The following is a 20,943-nucleotide window of genomic DNA, read 5'->3' on the forward strand; positions in this document are numbered from 1 at the left end:
TAACTGACTATCTGCTAAAAGAAGGCGATTTGGAAATGTCATGCCTAATTTGAATTTTTGAATAATTCATTGTGTCTGTGTAGCAGAAAGTGATTGTTTGGTCCAAAAATAGGAGACATCCCATTAAGAGGAAGAGAAATTGCAATAGACTGGTAGCCATCAAAAATAACTGGCATGATGTCGCATTTCAAAGTCCCTTGTTCTGGATGACTTCGGTGAGACCAGAGGCTCGGCTGAAACACTTGCATGTTAATGTTGTACCCAGTGTCGTTTTTGCAAGCAGGTTTTCTATTTCGCAACTTCAGTGAAGGATAAGCCTCCAAAATGAAGATAATAAATATTATAAAAGGATAAAGTAAGACCAAATTTTGTAAGGCTAGCTGGGTATTGCACTGCATCAAGTGAAAATAACCTTAACTGAGAAAACAATTTGTGACAATAGTCTGCTCATCTTGAGGGAATGTCTGCAGGCTGATTAGGATTTCCTTCAAGGGTGTCTTTAATGAAAACTACTCCCAACATTTTGGAAAATAAAAAGTAACTGGAATCATTCTGGATGCACTTCAGTATTCAGCATCTGAAATGCAAATTCATGCATAATTGCGTTTGGGCAGCTATATGAGATAGCTGCTATAGATGCTTTGAACCCTCACAGGAGATTCCAACAAGTACGCTCGAGTGCGCTGGCTTTAAAAATTGCTTTTCATAAGCCTTCCTGAGAATCACATTTGCTAATTCATTTGTTTCCTGAAAATAAAACTAGATAGGATATATGATCGTGAGGGTTTTGTTTTTAAATCAGTTTGACTGCTTGCGCACGTTTTGCAATTTATTTTTTTTTTTAACCTGCTTTAAAAGCTTTCCCAGAGTGCAAAATACTGCCTGTGGCTATGAGAGAGCCTCGTGGTTCTCAGTGTCCTGCTGTGACCAGGGCAGTATTTTGCCCCATCTGACTTTTTTTGCTTCCTGTGTGGACTTGCCATGGCTTTAGCCAGAGACCAGCCTATTGAATAGGTCCTCTCAGGGTCTACGTTCTCCTGGGATGGGAGATGATAACCCGTGTGATACGAATGAAGAAGGAACCACGATGATACTTAAATAAAAGCCACGGCAAGTGCCCCCAAGGAGGTTGAATAATTTTGACAGCCTTGTGAAGCTCATTACCAGACCCTCTGATTAGACACGGCCATGCTTTTCTGCTGTGTGAGCTTTAATTGTGGGTCAATAAATTGTCGTAAAGGGTGTTATAGATATAGTGAAACAGTTCAGGTGCCTCAGAAGAAGTGCACGGGGCAAGCACTGCCTTGTATTTCTTTGTTACTTCATGGCAAATACCAAAATGATAAATCTTTGATTTGTGTTTGACCCTTCTGCTTGGAATTACGCGGGACTTCAAAGACCTTTTACCAGGTAGCCCATCATTTTGAGATTCCACACAAATGTAAAATCATTAAATAGAAATAATGAGATGATTTACTGGCACAGACTGACTTGGTCCCTGCTCACATGAAGTGACAGAAGGTGATGTGTATTTTGAAAGGTGGTTACAGTTGTTCCTTGTGTTGTAGGTCTAATTACAAATAGTCCTGCTTCCACCTTTTCATTCAACCCTATTTGTCGCTTTTAGCTTCAAGAGTGTTAAACCAAAAACCATCTTAAAACCTTTGTACATGTGATTTTCTCTGTTCGCCAGAAATCTGTTCTCCATGGAGAAACCCAGCAGGTTCAGATCCTTGCTGCCTTTAAAAGTTTACTGCTTTTAATGAGTCATCTTTGGAGGTGAGGTTTAATAATGCCTTGTTCCAGTCTGTCCTGTGGAGAGATGAACATTTCGGAGGGTAAACCACAGATCTCTGGGGGGCAACGCTGAATGGGGATCCCAGGGCTGCAGTGGCTTCCAGGCATGGGGCCAGTACAAATGTGCCCTCGGCTCTGATTTGAATTGGTGGGTGCCGGGGAGACACGTCCCCTTGAAGTACTGCCCTTGCTTATTGCCAGACAAAATGAATTTTATTGTGGATGTTCAGAAACTTTCGCTTGAGGGGAAGAAAAAAAAAGGGGAAAAAAAAAAAGGTAAGTGTTGCTAAAAAGCCAGAAGAGCTTGAGCAGACATTTCCAGTGCCTGGATTCTGCTGACACCCTTTCTGCCTTTGACAGGACACCGTGTGTGGGGTAGATGTGTGCTCAAGCCCGTTGTTCTAGCTGTCGTCCAGCAGCTCTGAGTGTTGAATTTGCAATGGTGTCGGTAGCTCAGAGGATTCCTGTTCCAATGACAAGTTGTCTTCCGAGCTCGGGAGTCTCTGGTCGCTTTGTGGTGTACTTCTTTGAGAAAGTGCGTGCTGACCCAAGGGTGCCGGGATGCCTGTTTGCCCTAAGCCTTGATCGCTCAGCGTTGAGCCTGCGTCCACTCGTTAGTGCCAGAGGCAGCACGGGCCATCCCCAGGGCACTCGTCGCTGCTCTCCCACGGTCTGGTTGGGTGTCCAGCTGTGATCTTGTCCTCCTGTAGCCGTCACTGTGGTCTGCGGATTAGAGCTCTGCGGGGCATGGTCAGCACAGGAATAAACGACAAAGACTTTCAAATGCTGGGCTCTGACAAGCATTTCTAAACGTGTCTTGGGGTTGCTTTAAGCAGGTTTCAACTTTTGCTAAAACTTCATAGATTTTTGTGGCCCCAGTAAAGGGCACCTCTGCTGACCTCATGGCTGGAGGCACTGAAGTCCGTCGAAAGAACAGTTGGAATTTTTTAATGTGAATAGACTGACCCAATTCCCTTGCCCTCGTTCTCAGCAACGGCTCCACTGATTTCAGTTAATCTTTCCAAAAACACTCAGCCTGAGGCAAAGAGAAATTGTAAGTCAGATAAATTTTGGCAAAATGATAAGGCGACAAATGTAAGTATTTATAATGAAAACCAGTGATCAACATTAACTGTAAGTCTCCAAACTGCTGTGGTGTGTTGTACCCCTCCAGCTCAGCATGGGGCATGCAAAGATTTGGGTTGCGAAGGGCGTTACTGCCTGCAGAAGCTGAGCCTGCACTTGCAAGTTTTTGCTTTTCCATACGGCTTGGCTTGAGTCTCGCAGAACCACAGATCCGTTGTTCTGGAGATCGACTAGTCCAACCCCGTGCTCAAAGCAGGGTCAGGCAGAGCAGGTTGCCCAGGACCACGACCTGCCTGGTTTTGAAAATGTCCAAGGATGGAGACTCCGCAGCCTCCCTGGGTAACCTGTTCCAGTGCTCAACCACCCTCACAGTAAAAAAGTTTGTACTTGTGTGTCAGTGGAGTGTCCTGTATTTTAAGTTGTTCCCATTGCCTCTTGTCCAGTCACTGGACACCACTGAGAAGAGTCTGGCTCCATCTTCTTTACTTTCTACCATCAGATATTTATAGGTATTGAAATGATCCTCCCTGAGTCATCTCTTCTTGAGGCTGAACAATCCCAGCACCACCAGATGTGGCCTCAGCAGTGCTGAGCAGAGCGCTGCCATTAACCTGCTGGCAATGCGCCTCCTAATGCAGCCCAGGATGCTGGTGGCCACCATTGCTGCAGGGGCACATTCCTGACTCACGGTCAGCTTGTTGTCCACCAGGACTCCTAGGTCCTTCCCTGCAGCTGCTTTCTAGGCAGTTGGTCCCCAGCATGTACTGGTGCATGGGGTTATTCCTCCTCAGGTGTAAGACTCAGCGTTTCTCTCTGTTGAACTTTGTGAGGTTCCTCTCAGCTCAGTTCTCCGGGTCGCTCTGAATAGCAGCACCCCTATCTTTGGGTATCATTGGTGGTCCTGTGGAAGAGTGTAAGGGGGTAATAGTCTGAAGGCTGGACAGACCTCAGCAGTCTTTACGCAGTGTCCTGGATCCCAGCTCCCAGCATGCAGTAAATGTCCCCAGACAGCAAGACAAGCTGGCAGATGAGGCATCTGTCATCTGCAGCAGGAAGTCACCTACTACCATCACTGATCTCTCCTGTGCTGCCGCATGGCTCAGGCTCCATTGGCCTGGATGCTTTGATGGACAGAGGTCCCAACCCCTCGTCCCTACCTGGGCACTGAACCTATTCTGTAGCTGCAGATCTGCAGGGGGAACTGAAGCCTTGGTCCTGTTGCTGGCAGTCACAAGCTTCCAGCCTTCGCCATCGTGGGAGTCTCCCCTTTCCCAAGGAGACAGGCACAGACTCTGCCTGCCTTCGGTGCTGTTGGGAGCTGAGGCTCCTCTTGTGTATGCAGGGTCTCAGAGAAGATCCAGTTGGTCTCTTTCTCATCATCTCTGATGCTAAACAGTTTGCTGGCCTCCTCTTGCAGATCCTTTAAATGGTGGCAGAGACAGTCTCCAGCCCCGGCGAGAGGCTCCAGGCGCTGCCTGCCGTCCCAGATGTGAGCTGCAGGAGCAGCTCCTGCATCAGGAGCGTGGTCCGAGCTGGGGCTTCTGCTGTGCCAGGGACAGTTTCTCCAGACGGTGCCAGGGACAATGCCCCGTGGCATGTCACCACCAATGCCCCATGGCATGTCACCACCATTGCTAAGCAAGTGTACGCTGCCCTGGGCAGGGTTTGTGAGCCCCGGCTGTGCGCCCCCTGCACAACCTGCTGCACAAACTGCTGCATCTCTCAATGGCTTCTCTTATCTGTTAAGATACCATCCAGGCATCTTTTGCTTAGATTTAATGTAATTTCATATGGATACAGTGGGATTTTTCTTAATTTTAGACTCTCAGACACTAGGGAATCTCTGCAGAAGTTCGAGAGGGATGCTGTTGCTGTGCAGAAGCCCTTTTTGGCCAGGCAGCGATGCCCCAGCTCTTCTCCTGCCTGGGTGAAATTGATACAGGTTTCCAAAAGCTTTAAAAATAATTAATTCCTGGGTAAACAAAAGCCAAATCTCTCTATATATCTCACTTGGCTGAATCATATCTTAATTCGTTGTGTGTTTCCCTGCTGTGAAAGTAACTGTGATTACATTTGCAGACACCACGTGAAGTAAAAAAGAAAAACTTGCACTGAAAAGTAATAAAGGAGGAGGGGAGTGAGGGGAAGTGGAGGAGAGGAGGGGGATAGGACTTGACGTGACAAAGATTTGGACAGTTTTGGAGTAGACCATCAAGGACTCCAGTATCCTGCCCTGGCAGTGTGAGTGAGAACAGCTTTACACCTCTAAAAATCTACGCTGTAAAGATCTTCAGTCAATGAGAGAAAACAAACAACACTGGGACAACTGAGGGACACATGCTCGCCGTCACTCTGTTACACACCTTTTCCTCCAAGTAGCGTTTTTACAGTAGGGAAGATGAGGATGCAGGAGTATGCAACAGAAAGCATTCATGAAAATGCAAAACTCATGAAGAAATTCACAGTGTGTGAATGCTTGTGTAGGGTGCCGTGCTCTTACACGCTTCCTAGCTCAGCCTCTGCTTTCGAGCGGGCTTTGTTCAGGTTAAACAGTCGTCAGTCCTAATTATACCTTTTCTCACTCAGGGAGAACTGACCATGACAAGCGACATGGAGAACTTGCAGAATGCCCTTTTCTTGGACATGGTGCCTGAGTCCTGGGTAAAGAGGGCTTACCCTTCCACAGCCAGCCTGGGCACATGGTTTGCTGACCTCCTCGCTCGCATCAAGGAACTGGAAGCCTGGACAGGAGACTTTTCCTTGCCCTCTGTGGTGTGGCTTGCTGGGTTCTTCAATCCCCAGTCTTTCCTGACAGCCATCATGCAGTCCACAGCCCGAAAGAACGAGTGGCCTTTGGACAAGATGACCTTGCAGTGCGATGTGACAAAAAAGAGCAGAGAAGATTTTGCCAGTCCTCCTCGGGAAGGGGCGTATGTCCACGGTTTGTTCATGGAGGGTGCGCGCTGGGATGCACAGGTGAGTTCACCAAGGCTCTGGTGTTGAGAGAGAAGCCATGGATGTTATGCCCTTATTGCTTGGTACTGAACTCTGGGGAACTGCTCAGACGAGTGCTCATCTAAAATAGTCATTAGAACTGTGTCTTCGGGAGGGGGAAACATGTGAAAGATGGGCTTCTCTGCAGCCTAGAGTGGGTATCCAAGGTGGTTGGCTGAATCACCCCTTGGACTTGTTAGTTTTGTGGCTTCTGTTTCAAGGGCGTTCAGGGTGGCCAACTTGCACTGATACATCAATTTTTTACAAGGACACTCTCAACCTCAGTGTCCGTTGGCTAAACCGTGGTCGGTGCTCATGCTGTTTCTACAGACAGAAAGCACGGGGTCCCCTCAGGGCTGTGTTGTCCCTGCACCTCCGCGTGGTTCTGATTTCTCTGCTGCCTCCAGAAGTGACGTGGCAGACTGGCATTGTCATTGCTCTGTCACCTGTTTAGCGGCAGCAGTGAGAAAGGAGAGGATCCTACATGTACCCGCAGCTGAATGGGTGGGATGTACCAAACCCAGACCACTGTCCTTCCACTGTTGGGTGCTGCAGCACGTCATCTGCATAGATAGCGCTTGTGGCCAAAAATTGATTACAGCTTGTAGCCGTCCCTTTATGGTGGCAAATGAAGCTTGCACAAAGGTCTAACCTGCATGGTCAACCCAGACTCAGGGAGATGACTCATCATGGTGGGGACAAACAGAGAGTGTGGGTGGCCCTTGCTCTTCTTCTTTCCCCTTCAGGATGTGGCCCAATACCTTCCAGTGGTAGCGCAGCCGGCCTCAGGGCAGCCAAGGTGGGAGCCATACCCTCCAGCCGGGCAGCTGAAGGAGACGTGCCCACTTGCTATTTCCTGCCCTGTAGCTGTCAGCGCTCCTCTTGCCGCGACCCTCTCAGAGCAGCGTCCCAGAGGAGCACAATTGTCCCTGTCATTCCTTCTGACAGTTGTCAGCTGTTAGGAGTGCAGTCTGCCGAGCCAGAGCCATTAGGCTGACAAATCCCCACGGGGCTCAGTGCTCGGCGTTGCCTGGCCTGTGGTACCGTGACTCCCAATTTGTGCTGCGTGTGAGAATTAACTGACAGTGATTCATGCGGCTCTTACTCTGGGCAGCCAGCGCGATGCTCTGCTGCCAGTGATCTGTGAGAGAGCGAGGGCTGATCAAAGTGGGTCACCCAGAACTTACTTATCTGTGTCAAGTTTACCCCCTTGCAGGAAGAGAGTTTTATTTCAGAGGCAGCTCTTTAGAGCGTTGACCTTGAAGATCCCCCTTGATCTGTCGTGGGCCTGGGTGGTAGGAGACTGAGGACTGCTGTTATATACCGTATCCCAACCTGACCTTGCAATACAGATCTTACGCTCTTCACCTTTTTTTCTGCTCCCTCTCTGAGATAGTTTTCCATGGAGGATAGGAAATCAGGCAAAGCTTTGAACTCACCGACTGATGGCGCCCAGCGCAGTTTATCACAAATCCTTGGGAAGGTCAAGGCTCCATTTTCTCTCTGGAAATGGGTTGACGTGCGCATTGGGTCTGGAGAGCCACAGGCGGTCAGGAACATTGGCAAAGGCTCTGTCAGAAGGTTGCAGTAAAGATCTCACGTGGGTGTAAGGTCAGATCTCCTGCCTCGCTGGTTTTGGCTCTGCTGATAGCAGGAGCCACAGTAGCAGAACAGAGACCAGCCCAGTCCGTGTCCCAAGCCCTGCTCCTACAGGTCCCACCTATTCCTTTCTCTAAGCCTCTGGTGTGGCTGCCACACAAAACCCACAGCTCTGGGAGATCACAGCCCCCTGCTACTGGGAGCACTGGATTTCAGTTACCCTCAAAACCGGACTTTTTAAGGTGATACAAATCACCTGGACACAACGGTACAGAGAAAGTTTAGAGAAGTTCCTGGTCTTGAATATCGAATACTGTGTTAAAAATAGATTCCACTGACTGCAGTTGTGTCTTCCTTTGCCGTCGTTACCGCCAAATATAATGGGCAAAGCGGCTGAGTTCTGTGTAAGTTTTACCCATCCCCACGCAGTAATGGAAGTGAAGACTGAGAAGTTTTGATGGTGCAAAGCCAGAAATCTTCTGAGAAGCACGTGGCTTCTCCCCTCTGCCGCCCTCCGATAACTCGTATGGGCGATTGCATTCAGCAATGAGGTTTGGCTTCGGAAACCATCCAGACTTCAGTAAATGTGTTTTTTCTGGTTACATTTTCCTTGTGATTGGAAGATACTGAGCAATTACCTTTATAGAACCATTCATAATCTCTGGGTATCATGCTTCAATTTATTTCAGAAAGGGAAAGAATATTTTCATATGTTGCTGCTCACACTGAAATATCATTTCCACCTAGTGGAACTATTCATTATACCTGTAATCCAGTGAGCACCGGTATACATTAATGGATGCAGCATTTTTAAAACAGGTGCACAGTTCTTTTGGGTTGTGTGCTCCTTCCAAATTAATCCTCTGATAAGAATGGCAGGTCATGTTTAGGAGAACTCCTCTGGGGAACACCTACACTTTTAAAAGAATATTTCACATTTAGATTGTGCCTCCAAAAAAGGAAAAAGTCCCTCTGTGTTCTGCTGCTCCCATTTTTCTATTTATTTAAACATTTATGTTTGCCCTTGGGTGTCTTAAATTTATAAAACATTCATTACAAAACAGCAGGCAGCTATTAGATGAAATGAAACCAAGCAAGTTATTTTGGGTCCAAATGATCTGTTCCTGTAGCACTGTTAAAGTCACCGGGACTCAGCAAGAGATAGTTCGGCTGGTGACATTTTGTCTCAAGAGACATTTCATCTCATGTCACGGGAGTTTGCTGGCTGATTCCTGGCTTTCTTGCTCCCAGCAATGGCGAGTCTGATGCCAAGCGTGTGCCCTGCTCCTCACAAGGGTACTGGGGCATGCTTGGGCAAGCGGAGAGGTGGGTTTGCACCACGTGCCACACGAAGCTTTGCCTGGAGGAGACAGCACGTCACCTTGTCCTTGGAAGAGATGCACAGTCAGTGCACAGCGTGCTGAGCAGTGGCTTAACACCGAGAGTATCATGCGTCCTTCAAGCCACAGCAGCCATGATGTGTATTTTTTAAAGCCAGTCCTATGTAAAACAACCAGTCTTAAAGCAGGAGAGAGGCTCAGAAGGGCAGATCTGTGTGGCAAGGAACAGTCACGTTTATTTGCTGGTTCAAGTAGCTCGATATCTCTGGGGACAGTTGCACAGCACCATTTTTATCTGAGATACTCCCAGCAGCGGACGCAGATGAAAACAACATCAGTGTGCAACCCAGCCCTGGCACAGCCCCCTGTTCTGCTGCTACAGCCCCAGACTTCACAGCTCGCCACGTTCTTCTGCAGAGGCGCCAGGTACATCCAATCGCATGCATCAGAGACTGAAATTTTTCCCGGAGGGGTGAGCTGGGACATCATGGGAAGCCTTTTTCTGCAGATGTCAACTGTCAGTAATGCCCATGTATTTATGAGCTATGAGAGCCACAGTCGGACGTGGCTCAAGCTGAGGCCTCCAGCGATAAACTTACAGTGCGGCCATGGAGGGGACACTTGCAAATTGTGCTGTGAACAGCCAGTCTCTTAGTTATGGTTGTTTTGAAAAATGGATAACTTGGCAAACCCTTTTCCATCTGTATCTCAACTCTTAAGCTACCCAGTGATAAAAATTCCTCGCTTATCTGGCTGGACGGGACAGCACATCATTAGGTCTTCTTCACTGCGTGCTCCATGGATGGCTCTTTTTCTCGTTCCCCATGTCCAGTTGAAGCCACCAACTCCAGCAATCTCTGGACCACCATGGAGCCATGTTCCCTGCTGGCTACGCTGCTGGTCAGACCGCCAGCCCCCCTGCCCTGCAAACAGAGGCAACTCTATCGTAAGACAACCAAGCCGTGGTGAAGGTCTTTAAGCCAACCGCCCCTAACTTAGCTGCGGTGCAGGCGTGCCTGTGCTAGAACACCTCAAAAGGGTGGGAGGGGATGCTGGCTCACTGCGTTTGTGTTTGGGCTCATCGATTACCATCCCTGGCTTGTGACAGCCGCTTCGTGTCTTCGGACCCATCGATACGTGACAGGAAAACACGTCCACTCTTCAAATTGCCTGTTGAGAAGCCAGGACAAGCAGAAGTGAAGACTTCTGCAAGTATTTGAGGCCTGAGCTCTCCAAGCATGGAACAGTGGCTTTTTACCAGGTGCCCCGTGCCAGTAGTTAGGGAAAATTGCTTTCGGAGGAGAATTAATTTCTGATGATAAGAGCGATAAAAAATACAAACGCAAATCAGCCCAGACATAACACAATGATATGTTCCACAGAGATGATACCTCAGGAAGATTTCAACTCTTGTTAACCCAGAAATAGGTAGAATGTATCTTGAAAATTTGATTTGAAGAATTGGCAGCAGTGAAAAAAAGAGATCTGATCAAAATCCAGCCTCAGAAATGAAAGATGTGGATTTAAAAGAAGTGCATAATAATGCTTGATAAATAGCTTCTTTGCAAGGTATTACAAGAATTATTTAATGTTTGTTCAGGACGTTGGAACTATAAAATTCTAAATCACAGTTGGATTTATCACAGCTTAGTATAACAGATGGCATTAGTGCAATTAAACCGAGGTCTGTCACAAGAGGGATTATTTTTCTTCACTCATTTGCAGAACTAAATAAACTACTAGAGAGGCTGAAACTCATCCCGCAAGTCTGATCTAAGAGCATTTGAAATAATAATGATATGTGAAGCTAAGCTGCAGGGAGAGGCACTCTCTTTAGCACTGAGAAGTTTTATTTCCCTTTCTCTATTTGTTTTCATTTGGTCTCTCTAGCTTCCATTAAGCAATTTTGCAGGCTTTCCTGGAAATTGATTGATATGTAGGGCATTTTATTGTCAGAAAGAGAAACAGAAGTTGCCAGAGAGACCCAAGTTAAAGAAACAAGCCGCTGGTTTGATGCCCTGACAGCAGACCATCCTTCTCCTGAGTCGGGCAGCCTGCTGAGCCAGAGCACTGCTTTGAAGAGGATAATGTGGACTTGTTATTTAACAATAATAATCCCTCAGGAATCGTCTTTCTGAATCCCCCGTGTTGGTGCGAGCACCTGTGAGAGTGGAAACAAGCCTGTGGTGCCTTTGGGGGCCACACAAAACGTTGCACGGACAAGCGTATCCCAGGTCATGGTCAAATTGTGGGGGTGTGGTGGGACACTTAATTGGTGCCTTTTAGGCTCTTCTCAAGTGAGCGTCGTTCTCCAGCCTGAGCCCTCTTCAGGTGTCCACGATTGGTCCTGGCACCAGCAACACAAGCAACTGGTGGTTCTGCTCTGGCAAAACCGTGAGTAAGAGCAGCACGAGGATGGTGTGGCTGGACGTAGCCAGGAAATGTTGTTTCCCTGCAAAGCCCAGCTCAGGTGTGTGTGGGTTTGGGCATCCACTGAGAGCAGGCGTCTTCTACGCACCCTTTGGAATAAGGTGGGCTTGAGGGAGGCTTCTGATGAGAGAGGGCAGGTGTTTGATCCAGGCCCTTCTTACCTCAAATAGCCTCATCCACCCCTTTATCTCGGGAAAGATGCTTCCACTTGCCAATGAGTCCGGTTTGTATAAACGTTACAGAGGATCATGCGTATTGGGGTACAGCTGATGGATATCTTGGAAATCTAATGAAGACTTTGTCTTCTTTCCTTTGTAGACCGGGATAATCACGGATGCCAGGCTCAAGGAACTAACCCCCGCCATGCCTGTCATTTTCATCAAAGCCATTCCTGCTGACAAACAAGATACCCGTAGTGTGTACCCATGTCCTGTCTACAAAACACGCCACAGAGGGCCAACTTACGTGTGGACTTTTAACCTTAAAACTAGAGAAAATCCTTCCAAGTGGGTGCTCGCTGGTGTGGCATTGCTGCTACAGACCTAGGCTGACCAGCAGGGCACCTCATGTGCAAATCCCTAATGATTAAAAAAATAATAACCTGAGACTGAAGCCAGGCTCCATCTCCCGGAGCACTGGGCACTTAGCCTAGATAGAGCCTGCAGGGAGGTGACAGAGGAGCAGAGGGACGCATGGACCAGATTCTTGGCTGCTGCAAATCCATGTCCTGTAATTCCTACACTGCAGCACTGGAAGATCCCAACCCACAGCCAGATCTTCCCCTCCCAGAGAGTGCTACGCTCAAATCTGAATTTCACGTTTATTTCTCTTTTGTGATTCAAAGTAGTTTTAAAGTCAGTGTCCTTAGATAGTCCAGTGACCTGTGAAACTCTTTAGAACTGGTTCTTTTCTATACACGAGTGTTTCTTTGTCATACGTGTAATGTTGGGGGATCAGCAGGTGGTGTGGATATGAACTGTTGCTTGCTAATATTCCTGTAAATTTTAGAAACAGTAAAAATAGTTTTAATATCCAATGCGCTTGATGTAATCAACAGTAAAAATACAGCGCAGGGATTATTTAAGAAGAATGTTTTGTAACGATAGAATTTTACTAATAAAAATCATTATTCCTCGACTAGTCTCTAGAAATTGCCCGGAGGCCTGTATCACATGTTTCCTCACTGTATGGCGAGTGCATGCCAGGGCCAGGTGGGACAGGCGCAGCCGTTTGGAGAGTTGCGCTTACAATTACGGATGCAGTGGGTGAGAAACGATGCGTTTCTGGAGCAGAAGGCACAGAGAGGGGCTGGGGTGTGCGTTATCTGGATGAGGCAGGCACACCGAGCATTGCTCTGGACTGCAGAAGCTGGGCCCTGGGGAGGTGCGAGAAGTTGAGGTGCCTGGGGAAATGCAGCTGTGCCGCGCTCTCTGGGCCGACTGCACGGCGCCAGACCTTGCCTCTGTCTAAGATTTGCTGTTTCTCTTCCTCATACGGTGCACAGTGTCCTCCCGCCGCTCACGGGGCAGGCAGCCCTGGGGTTGTCATCTGAGGGGTGTCACGGCCATCTCTGAACTCGCTGCAGGCATCAGCCCGTGTCTCAGCAGGGTCTCAGTGGAGTTAGCACTGAGGAGCACCCCCAAACCTTCGCACCCAAACCCAATGCCAGGTTACAACCTTACGGCCAGACTCAGGTCTCCAGCCAGGACTGTGACCCTCCTTTGGGATCACAACAAACCCCATAAAACTCAGATGAGCCCCCAAAGTCAGTGACGACCTCAACAAACACTGCCTCATCTTGAGAGGTCCCCACTTGCCAGAGTTGGCCCTGAATGGTCTCAGTTGTTTAGCACCAACTGGGGAAAGAGAAGGATCAGCAGCAAACTCTGTTCCCAGTGCCTGCATGGGGGCACTGAAAGTTCCCAGATCACGTTTCCAGGCAGCTGTGGGATTCATAGGGTGGGAGTCTGCAGCCTGGTGAGACCACAGTTCTGAGTGAGCCACCTTGAGCTGCCCTCGTACGCCATGAGGGACGTGGTCCTCCCACCTCTTCCTGCCCTGGTTATCAAAGGGGGGATCACATCTGGCTCTCATTTCTCTGTGCTCACTGTTAAGAAATGGAAAGAGTGGCCGGGACCAAGGTGTTTAACTTCTAGACTTCTTAAATGAGGTGAGCTGGGTTTGACCAGCCTGTGGTACGGCCACTGCAACCGTGGGAGAAGGATCTACCTCCAGGTTAGAAATTATGGTTCCCAGCTGAGTTTGGAGCTCAGCATCACAGAAGTCCTTGCGCAGCAGTAGGCAGGAAAGAGCAGTGGGTTGGCAAGGGCAGTGCATCCCATGTGCCATGTCTTCTAGGTCACCCAGGAATGTATTTGCACCTGGGACAAGCAGCAGCGGTGGCCTGTTTGCCTGAAATGCAGCTGTGGTGCTTGTGCAGTGCTCGGGATGGTGGAGCAGATCGTGGAAGGAACGTGGGTAAGATGCTCGTGTACAAACCACAAAGGGTATCTGGGGATTACTTGCTGTATCATACTGAGCCCGTTCTGACCTGCCATGTGTCACCAAGCCCACTCGGAAGAGCATTTTGGCAATGCCATGAAAGATTCCTCCAAAACCTGAGCCAAGCCCATTTCTGTGTCTCAATGAACAGGAGCCCACCGGCATCACCTGAAAGCTCTACAGAGAAAGCTTTCCAGAGAGGCCTATAAATCAGAGGTTTCAACGGACTGTTTGCTCCTCAGCCAGAGCATCCGAGAGAGGCAGGTAAGTATAAAGTCCCCTAACAAACAGAAGGCCAAAACCCAGGGAGCAACAGTGCTGATGTCCCCCACTGTGATCTACTGTGCTCCAGGCATTGCAGTGCCTGGAAGCACGGGTGTGTTGCATGCCATGCCCCAAGAAACTTCCAGCAGGCACCACAGTCACTCCTTTTCTATATACCATACCATACCATACCATACCATACCATACCATACCAGCATATACCATACACTACCACCCATTCCCCGGGAAATGCTCCTGTGTTGGGGGCAGCTCTGCACAGCCCTGGGTGCCATTCACTTCTGGGCAAAGGGGATGGTCACAAAGACTCATGCAGATTAAACTGAGACTTAGGGAGAGCCTGAGGCTTGGAGACAAAGAAAAGGATGATCCAACTTGTTGCCGAGGAGCGGATCCATGTTTTGATCACCTTTAACCCTTCTCACTTGCATCCTGCCACTCTTGAAGGTCTTGCTGTAGTTAAGAATGTGATTAGAGCCTTGAAGAGATAGATGTGTAGAGCTGTACTGATTCTCGCTGGAACAGAGTTAGTTTTCTTCATAGTAGTTTGTATGGTTTTGGGTTTGTGGTGGAAACTGTTGATAGTACAAACATGTTTTAGTTACTGCTGAATAGTGCCTGTATCATGCGAAGGGCTTTTCTGCTTCTCACACTGTCCCACTAGCGATGGGGTGCTCAGGGAGCTGGGAGGGGACACAGCCTGGACAGCTGACCCCAACTGACCCAAGGGCTATTCCATACCATATGATGTCGTGCTCAGCAATAAAAGCTGGAGGAAGAAGAAGGAAGCGGGGGACGTTCGGAGTGATGGCATTTGTCTTCCCAAGTCACTGTCACGCGTGATGGAGCCCAGCTTTCCTGGGGATGGCTGAAACCCTCCTGCCCATGGGAAGCAGGGAATGAATTCCTTCTTTTGCACGTGGCTTTTGCTCTACCTATTGAACTGTCTTTATCTCAACCCACAAGCTCTAGCACTTCTACCTTTCCCGCTGGGAGGGAGCAAGCAAGTGGTTGTGTGGTGTTTGGCTGCCTACCGGGGTTAAACCACGACAGTTTCTGTGGGTAGTGTTCGGTTTCTCAGCCTCACGTCAAACTGAGCAGCTTTATGGGTGGCCTCAGCATGGCCATGGGGACATGGTCAACTCTGGGCCAGGCCAGTATATCAGCTCTCCACACTGTGCTGTCCTCCTACCCAAAGCAACATAGGAGGGCAAAGTCCCCAGGCTTTGCAGGAATTCCACAGTCCCTTGGGTCCGTTCCTCGTTCTGTTCCTTGGTCTGAGGAACACAACAGCTATCTTCCTGCAGGAATGAGGAGATGCAAAATCCTTGTCTTTGCAGTCCTGGAAAACAATGACCTTCTGGACCAAGGTAAGGTGGGAAAACTTTCTGGTAAGAACTTTGTTTAATTGCCAGGCAGTGTCTCCAAGGCCCGGCCCTCAAAAATTAATGATGAAGCAGCTAGTTATGGCTTAGCGAAAGACATCTACAAATATCTAACGCAATGGAGAGAGCTGTCTTAAGCTTCCTATTTTAAAATGCCTCTTAGCCCATAGATGAGCTAACTGATTCTGTAGATTACCTCACATAATGAGTATCTGGCTAGAAGAGGTCTGTTAGCTAGGGAAATCTATGCTATTAAATTAAATTCCTGCCAATCTAAATTAAAACCTGCCAATTAGATAAGTAATGTAAACTGGTCACTTCCCACAGCTTTGCAGAGTTGTGTATTTCATCATGCAGGAGACTTAGTGGTATAGACAGAGCACTGCTGAATTAAACACATAAAAGCAGGACCAGAATCTATAGTAAACGTGCATTGTGCTCCAGAGAACATTGCCGGATTAGTCCTTTTTTTGGTATTTCTTCAATGCTTCTTTTACCAGGAGCTTCTCAGTGCTCCATACGCGGGATTTCATGCCATTCTGAAGACTGTTGCTTTCCTAAACTTCAGACTACTTCTCTTTTAAGACCCGTCTTCCTTTTTGCAGCATACTAGGGCCTCTCGCTGCTCAGTGTCACCCTCCAACGTGCCCCCGTACCTACAGGAAAGGATAAATTCAGTAGTTCCTCAGGCACTGCTTGCTCTTTCCAAAGCAACAGCCTGGGCTGTTCTCTTGCCAGCTGAAGAAGAATGGGATGTTGACAACAAAATGGATCCGATTGTTTTATTACATATATATCTTCCTGCATAATTCACCAGTTGGGCAGGCAGGGTAGTGGGGAGATATTTATAGATACTAGAAATGTCACCAGGGTGCTCATTCTTCATCCTTTGAAAATCATCACAGGAAAGAGTTGGCTGCAAAATGCTACAAGAGGATAGTGAATAATTTGATGCTTTAGGGGAAGAAAAAATCTGACAGGCGTGAGATTTTCCAGCCATATCTGCCTAAACCAGGCAATTAAATACAGCTGGCCCAGCTACTCATTAGGAGCGATGCATTAGTCAAAGGTGAATATCTTCTGTTCGGGAGCTCTTGGAGATAGCTACCTGCTTGGCATTTCCAGTGGGCACCTTCCTGCCCACTCTTGGCCCTTGTTTGAGTGGAAGGGACGGAGCAGCGAAGATCCCCGTCCCCAGAGCCGGCACGGCCCAACGCCAAGACTGCAGGGCCAGCAGAGTGGCAGCACGTTGGAGGACACTGAAGGCAGAGCTGAGGCTGACGTGAGCAGGGCAGCAGGGCCAGCAGCCGGGGCAGTCGGGCAGTGCTGTGCAGCTGCGGCAGCAGGACAGCGTAGGGCAGTTTGGCAGGAGGGGACCATGTGGTTGCTCATTTTTTGGGAAAGCTGGAGACCCTGTGAAGTGATTTTCCATTACTGGAATAAGTCTCATTAGAGCAGTCTCCAGGCCCTGCCCTGAGGCTGCTCTGCTGCCCCACAGCACCCTAGGTCCTCAACCTGAAGTCCTTGATCCTGGCTTCAACACTCACTGCATTTGAAGTCATCAACGCTTATAAATATCTGCAGGGCAGGTGTCAGGAGGATGGGGCCAGGCTCTTTTCAGTGGTGCCCAGCAACAGGACAAGGGGTAACGGGCACAAACTTGACCATAGGAGGTTCCACCTCAACATGAGGAGGAACTTCTTTGCTGTGAGGGTGGCAGAGCCCTGGCACAGGCTGCCCCGAGAGGTGGTGGAGTCTCCGTCTCTGGAGACATTCCAAACCCGCCTGGGGGCGTTCCTGTGCCACCTGCTCTGGGTGACCCTGCTCTGGCAGGGGGTTGGACTGGGTGATCTCCAGAGGTCCCTGCCAACCCCCGCCAGTCTGGGATTCTGTGATTCCCCAAGCGTGCTGCAACCCCAACCCTTCCTTCTCCACAAAACCCAACACTGGCCACAAATTTAATACAAATAAATACAAAGATTTAAAAAAGCAAGTAAGTGTTTCTGACCCAAAAAAAAATGCCTCTTGCAAGCAGAGTTTTGCTCCTGGAGGCGGAGGACCCCTGTGGCCATCAGTTCTCTGGTGCTCACACACCACCCTCCAATTAGGAAATCACTGCTTGGAGGATCCAGGATTTAGCTGGAGGCTGGGGAAAGGGAGAAGTTTGGGTTCCTTATGCAAAAAGCGGCCACATTTCTTCAGAATGACTTTTCTTTTGGACCAAGGTGATCTTTCTTACATTTCATCACTCCCCACCAGCCAGACTGTGTTGGCTGCTGCTCGTGACCTCCCTGAGCAACCATATAAAAAAAGAGTGTAAGTCCCTCATAAACATCTAGGAAAAAGGCCCTCTGGTCTTTGGCAAAGGGCTGAGTCCTAGCAGAAACCATGCAGTGAGCCAGCCATGGTGGGACTGAGGATCCAGGTAGTTCATCCTCCAAGTCATCCAACAGTGGTTATGCTGGGGGTTGGCACTTTCTCCTGGGAAGTAAGTGTTGAGACCCTCATGGCAGGAGCTGGTGGTTTCGGGGAGAAGGATGGCGCCAATCGCTGGTTGAAGGAAGCTGCTTGCCTTTGTAGGACTTGCAGCAGGTCGGAGCCTGGAGCAATAGCATTTTACTTGGCCTTGGGCATGGGCATGGCATCCTGCAGGACAAAGCCAAGTGTCTGCCCTCCGTGACTCCTGCACTGAAGTCGGAGGCAGTGGACATGTGTGCAAAGCTGCACCGAGTGGGGATTTTGCAGCCACAAAGGAGTTACTGCTAGAAACCTTATATCCGGGGAAATCACATCTCAGTTTTTGCCAAGGAAAAATAAGATAAAAAACTAGTCCTTTTTATTTGCATTGTCCCAGCTTTGCCCCTTTTACATCAGCAGGAAGCTTTGAATGCAAAGTCACTCAAGGGTCAGCCCTTGAGTACCGGGCTTGCTCACCAGCCGCAACCTCAGCTCAACATTCCTGTGCCCTGACTTTAGGCACGGGAAAGGTGCCGTCATTTGAGCTAGTCTCTGGGCATACTTTATGGCCAGCAGGAAGGAATGGGCTCAAGTAGTGAGTGATTCACCTGACCCATCTCAGTGATCTCATGGTGAGATCAGGGTCTGCCAAAGTGTCCTGGGTCTCTTTGCCCGCTGCACGTGGAGCCTGGGCGTCACCAGGTCACGCTGGGACGGGGCGATGTCTAGCACTTAGGGTCAGGCCTGTGTGTCCTTCCCTTTTGCCCTGTCCCAGGAGTTCAGACGGATCCTGCATCCTCCGATCGCACATGCAAGGCCAGGAGGGGGATGCCCTGGGGACATGGTCTCAGCCTTTCCCTGTGTCTCTGCAGCTGCTGACGCTCCACAGCACCCTGTGGGGCTGCTCTGGGCCTGGCTCCTCAGAAGGTCTGTGGTCAATTAGTTAACTCCAGAGTGGTGACATTTTCCAAAGGGATGAAAGTAGAAGAAGGAAAATTGTGCTATTGAACACTTAATATCAGCTAAAATTGAATGAACTCTCCCAGGATAGAGAAATGGCTTTTCCATAGCCTGGGAGTGTTGTACCTGCTGCAAATTATAATTGGCGGAAGGGCACATTTCAAAGTAAAGTCTTCACAAGCACTTTGTAATGGTGTCCCATATTCTGGGGTTAACCAGCTCCATTCTACTGCAGCTGTTTCTCACAGAGCAGAGGAAAATGCAGACTAGACAGATAAAAGCAGAACCCGGCTGGTAGTCAGTAGACTGGTTCACCGGGGCAAATTTATTGCAATTGTTATCAGGGGCTGGCAATGCCTAGTGATGCAAATGCTGTATGTATCACTGCTCAATTATTTACAGAACAAAACTAGCTGTAACGTATCAGCTAGATGCATTCATTTTATAAAGTGGCATTAATAAATTTAATTCACAATGGCTTATTAGATTCATGTCCGTTATTATGCATGTTTTTTTAAATGCCTGTAATTGCCCAAACAAATCTACAAATATATTTACCTTGTTAATGGTTGTGAACCTCATTTAAAAAGCTTTCAGATTGTAGAACACGTTCATGGAGTTACAACCAGCCCTTCTAATTGGAGTACTAGTGTGCCTGGTAGTGCAGAAGGATCGTTTGAGGCTATAAATACACTGTCTAAAGGTTTTGAAGCCCACTTACCTGTGTGCAAACTTTAAGGTTCACTTTTAGGACGCGCTTGCACAGTTCAATTTGATCGGTGACAAAAGCCATGAGGCGAAACCCCGAGCCTGCCTTCAGTGTCTCGGCTCAGCGTTTCCAAGAGTAGAGGAGGAGCTGGGACGGGGGGAGCTGCGTGCTGTGGTAGCTCCAGCGTCTGCAACGCCTCCAGATCCTGGGAAGGGCTATTTCAGGTGCCCTCGTCTCACCGTTGAAAATGCTGCCTTGGAACAATCAGAATATTTGTAGTATTGGGTGAGGTTTGGTGAAAGCTACACAAGGAAAAGTGGCCCATGTCCACAATGACAGTTTTGTCCAAGTCAGCAAATACGCCCCATGGCCCTGGGGATCCTGGCATTTAAGGTATTCACATGGCAATCTGTCTTGGGTTGGAACAAGGATTTCAGTGCTGATTTCCAGATGCCTGGTACTCACCACCAGGCAGTCAGGAGAGGAAGATGCTTGTGAGGACATGTCTCTGGTGAGAACAACCCAAGCAGTTGACTGTTCGCGCATGCAGACTCTTCAGCATGACACTGCTTCTTTCAGTGGAAAGCATCGGCAAAGCCCTGGCTCCCATTTTTCATAAAAAAGTTGGAAAGGTCTTGGGATAATCCAAATATAGAAAGGGGAATAAATAATTCCAAGATCTTTCTGACTCACTCCTCAGCTGCAGGAATTTCTTTGTGGCCCCTAGACCTTATCTGGTCTTGGACAAGCCCTGGGGAGGGCTGGGGGCTGCAGGGTCTCAGAGCAGCAGACAGTGAAGCACCCTCCTTGCCTTCCAGCAGAGGGCACAGGCAAAGGTGATGGGCGAAAACCTTGGAGCTTACACCACCACCTGCTTGGGAAGAACCAAATCCATTATTGTTGCCGATTCCACACTCTTTTTGCCCACCATGAGTTTCAGTTTCCTAACTCAATGGTCCTAGGCTCATGTGGGTTTTGCACCCACCTTCGTTGGCATCTGGAGCACACCCCTGCGTCCAGACCTGGACCTCAGCAAACTTGCATTAAACCACTGGCCCACTGTTCTACCGTCGACAAGAGCTGCACGTCCCTTTTGGGGGTTGCGGTTCTCCTCTGCACCCACAGCACTGAATATCAGAGTGCCCAACCCCAGATGCTGCATCACTTGCCTTGCTGGTATGGGGTGCTCTGCCGGAGAGGGTGCTTGGACTCACCACGGGGAGCTGGAGAAGCAGTGGGATGTCATGGACTACTGTGGGGCACCCAGGATTTCTGCTGAAGACAAACCTGAGCCGTGAGATGGGTTTGTCCATTCTGCTTAACAGAGATTTTTGCAGCAGAATCATGCTCGAGAATCATCAAAACACCTGGTACATGTGGGACTGCATAAATGGGGAAATGA

At 48.8% G+C, this 20,943-nt stretch overlaps 1 protein-coding gene across 4 annotated transcripts in view; it reads left to right on the forward strand.

Annotated features, from left to right (window-relative positions):
* The window catches only part of DNAH9 (dynein axonemal heavy chain 9), a 226,721-nt gene extending 214,320 nt beyond the window's left edge, over window positions 1–12,401 (forward strand). For all 4 annotated transcript variants that reach the window (XM_054221603.1, XM_054221601.1, XM_054221602.1 and 1 more), the window contains 2 exons: window positions 5,470–5,859; window positions 11,565–12,401. In XM_054221603.1, coding sequence (XP_054077578.1) covers window positions 5,470–5,859; window positions 11,565–11,792 — 618 coding nt within the window. In that variant the 3' untranslated portion in view covers window positions 11,793–12,401. The remainder of the gene's footprint in view (window positions 1–5,469; window positions 5,860–11,564) is intronic.
* Window positions 12,402–20,943: the final 8,542 nt, after the last annotated feature.

This window comes from Rissa tridactyla, chromosome 15, assembly GCF_028500815.1.
Source record: "Rissa tridactyla isolate bRisTri1 chromosome 15, bRisTri1.patW.cur.20221130, whole genome shotgun sequence".
NCBI lineage: Eukaryota > Metazoa > Chordata > Aves > Charadriiformes > Laridae > Rissa > Rissa tridactyla.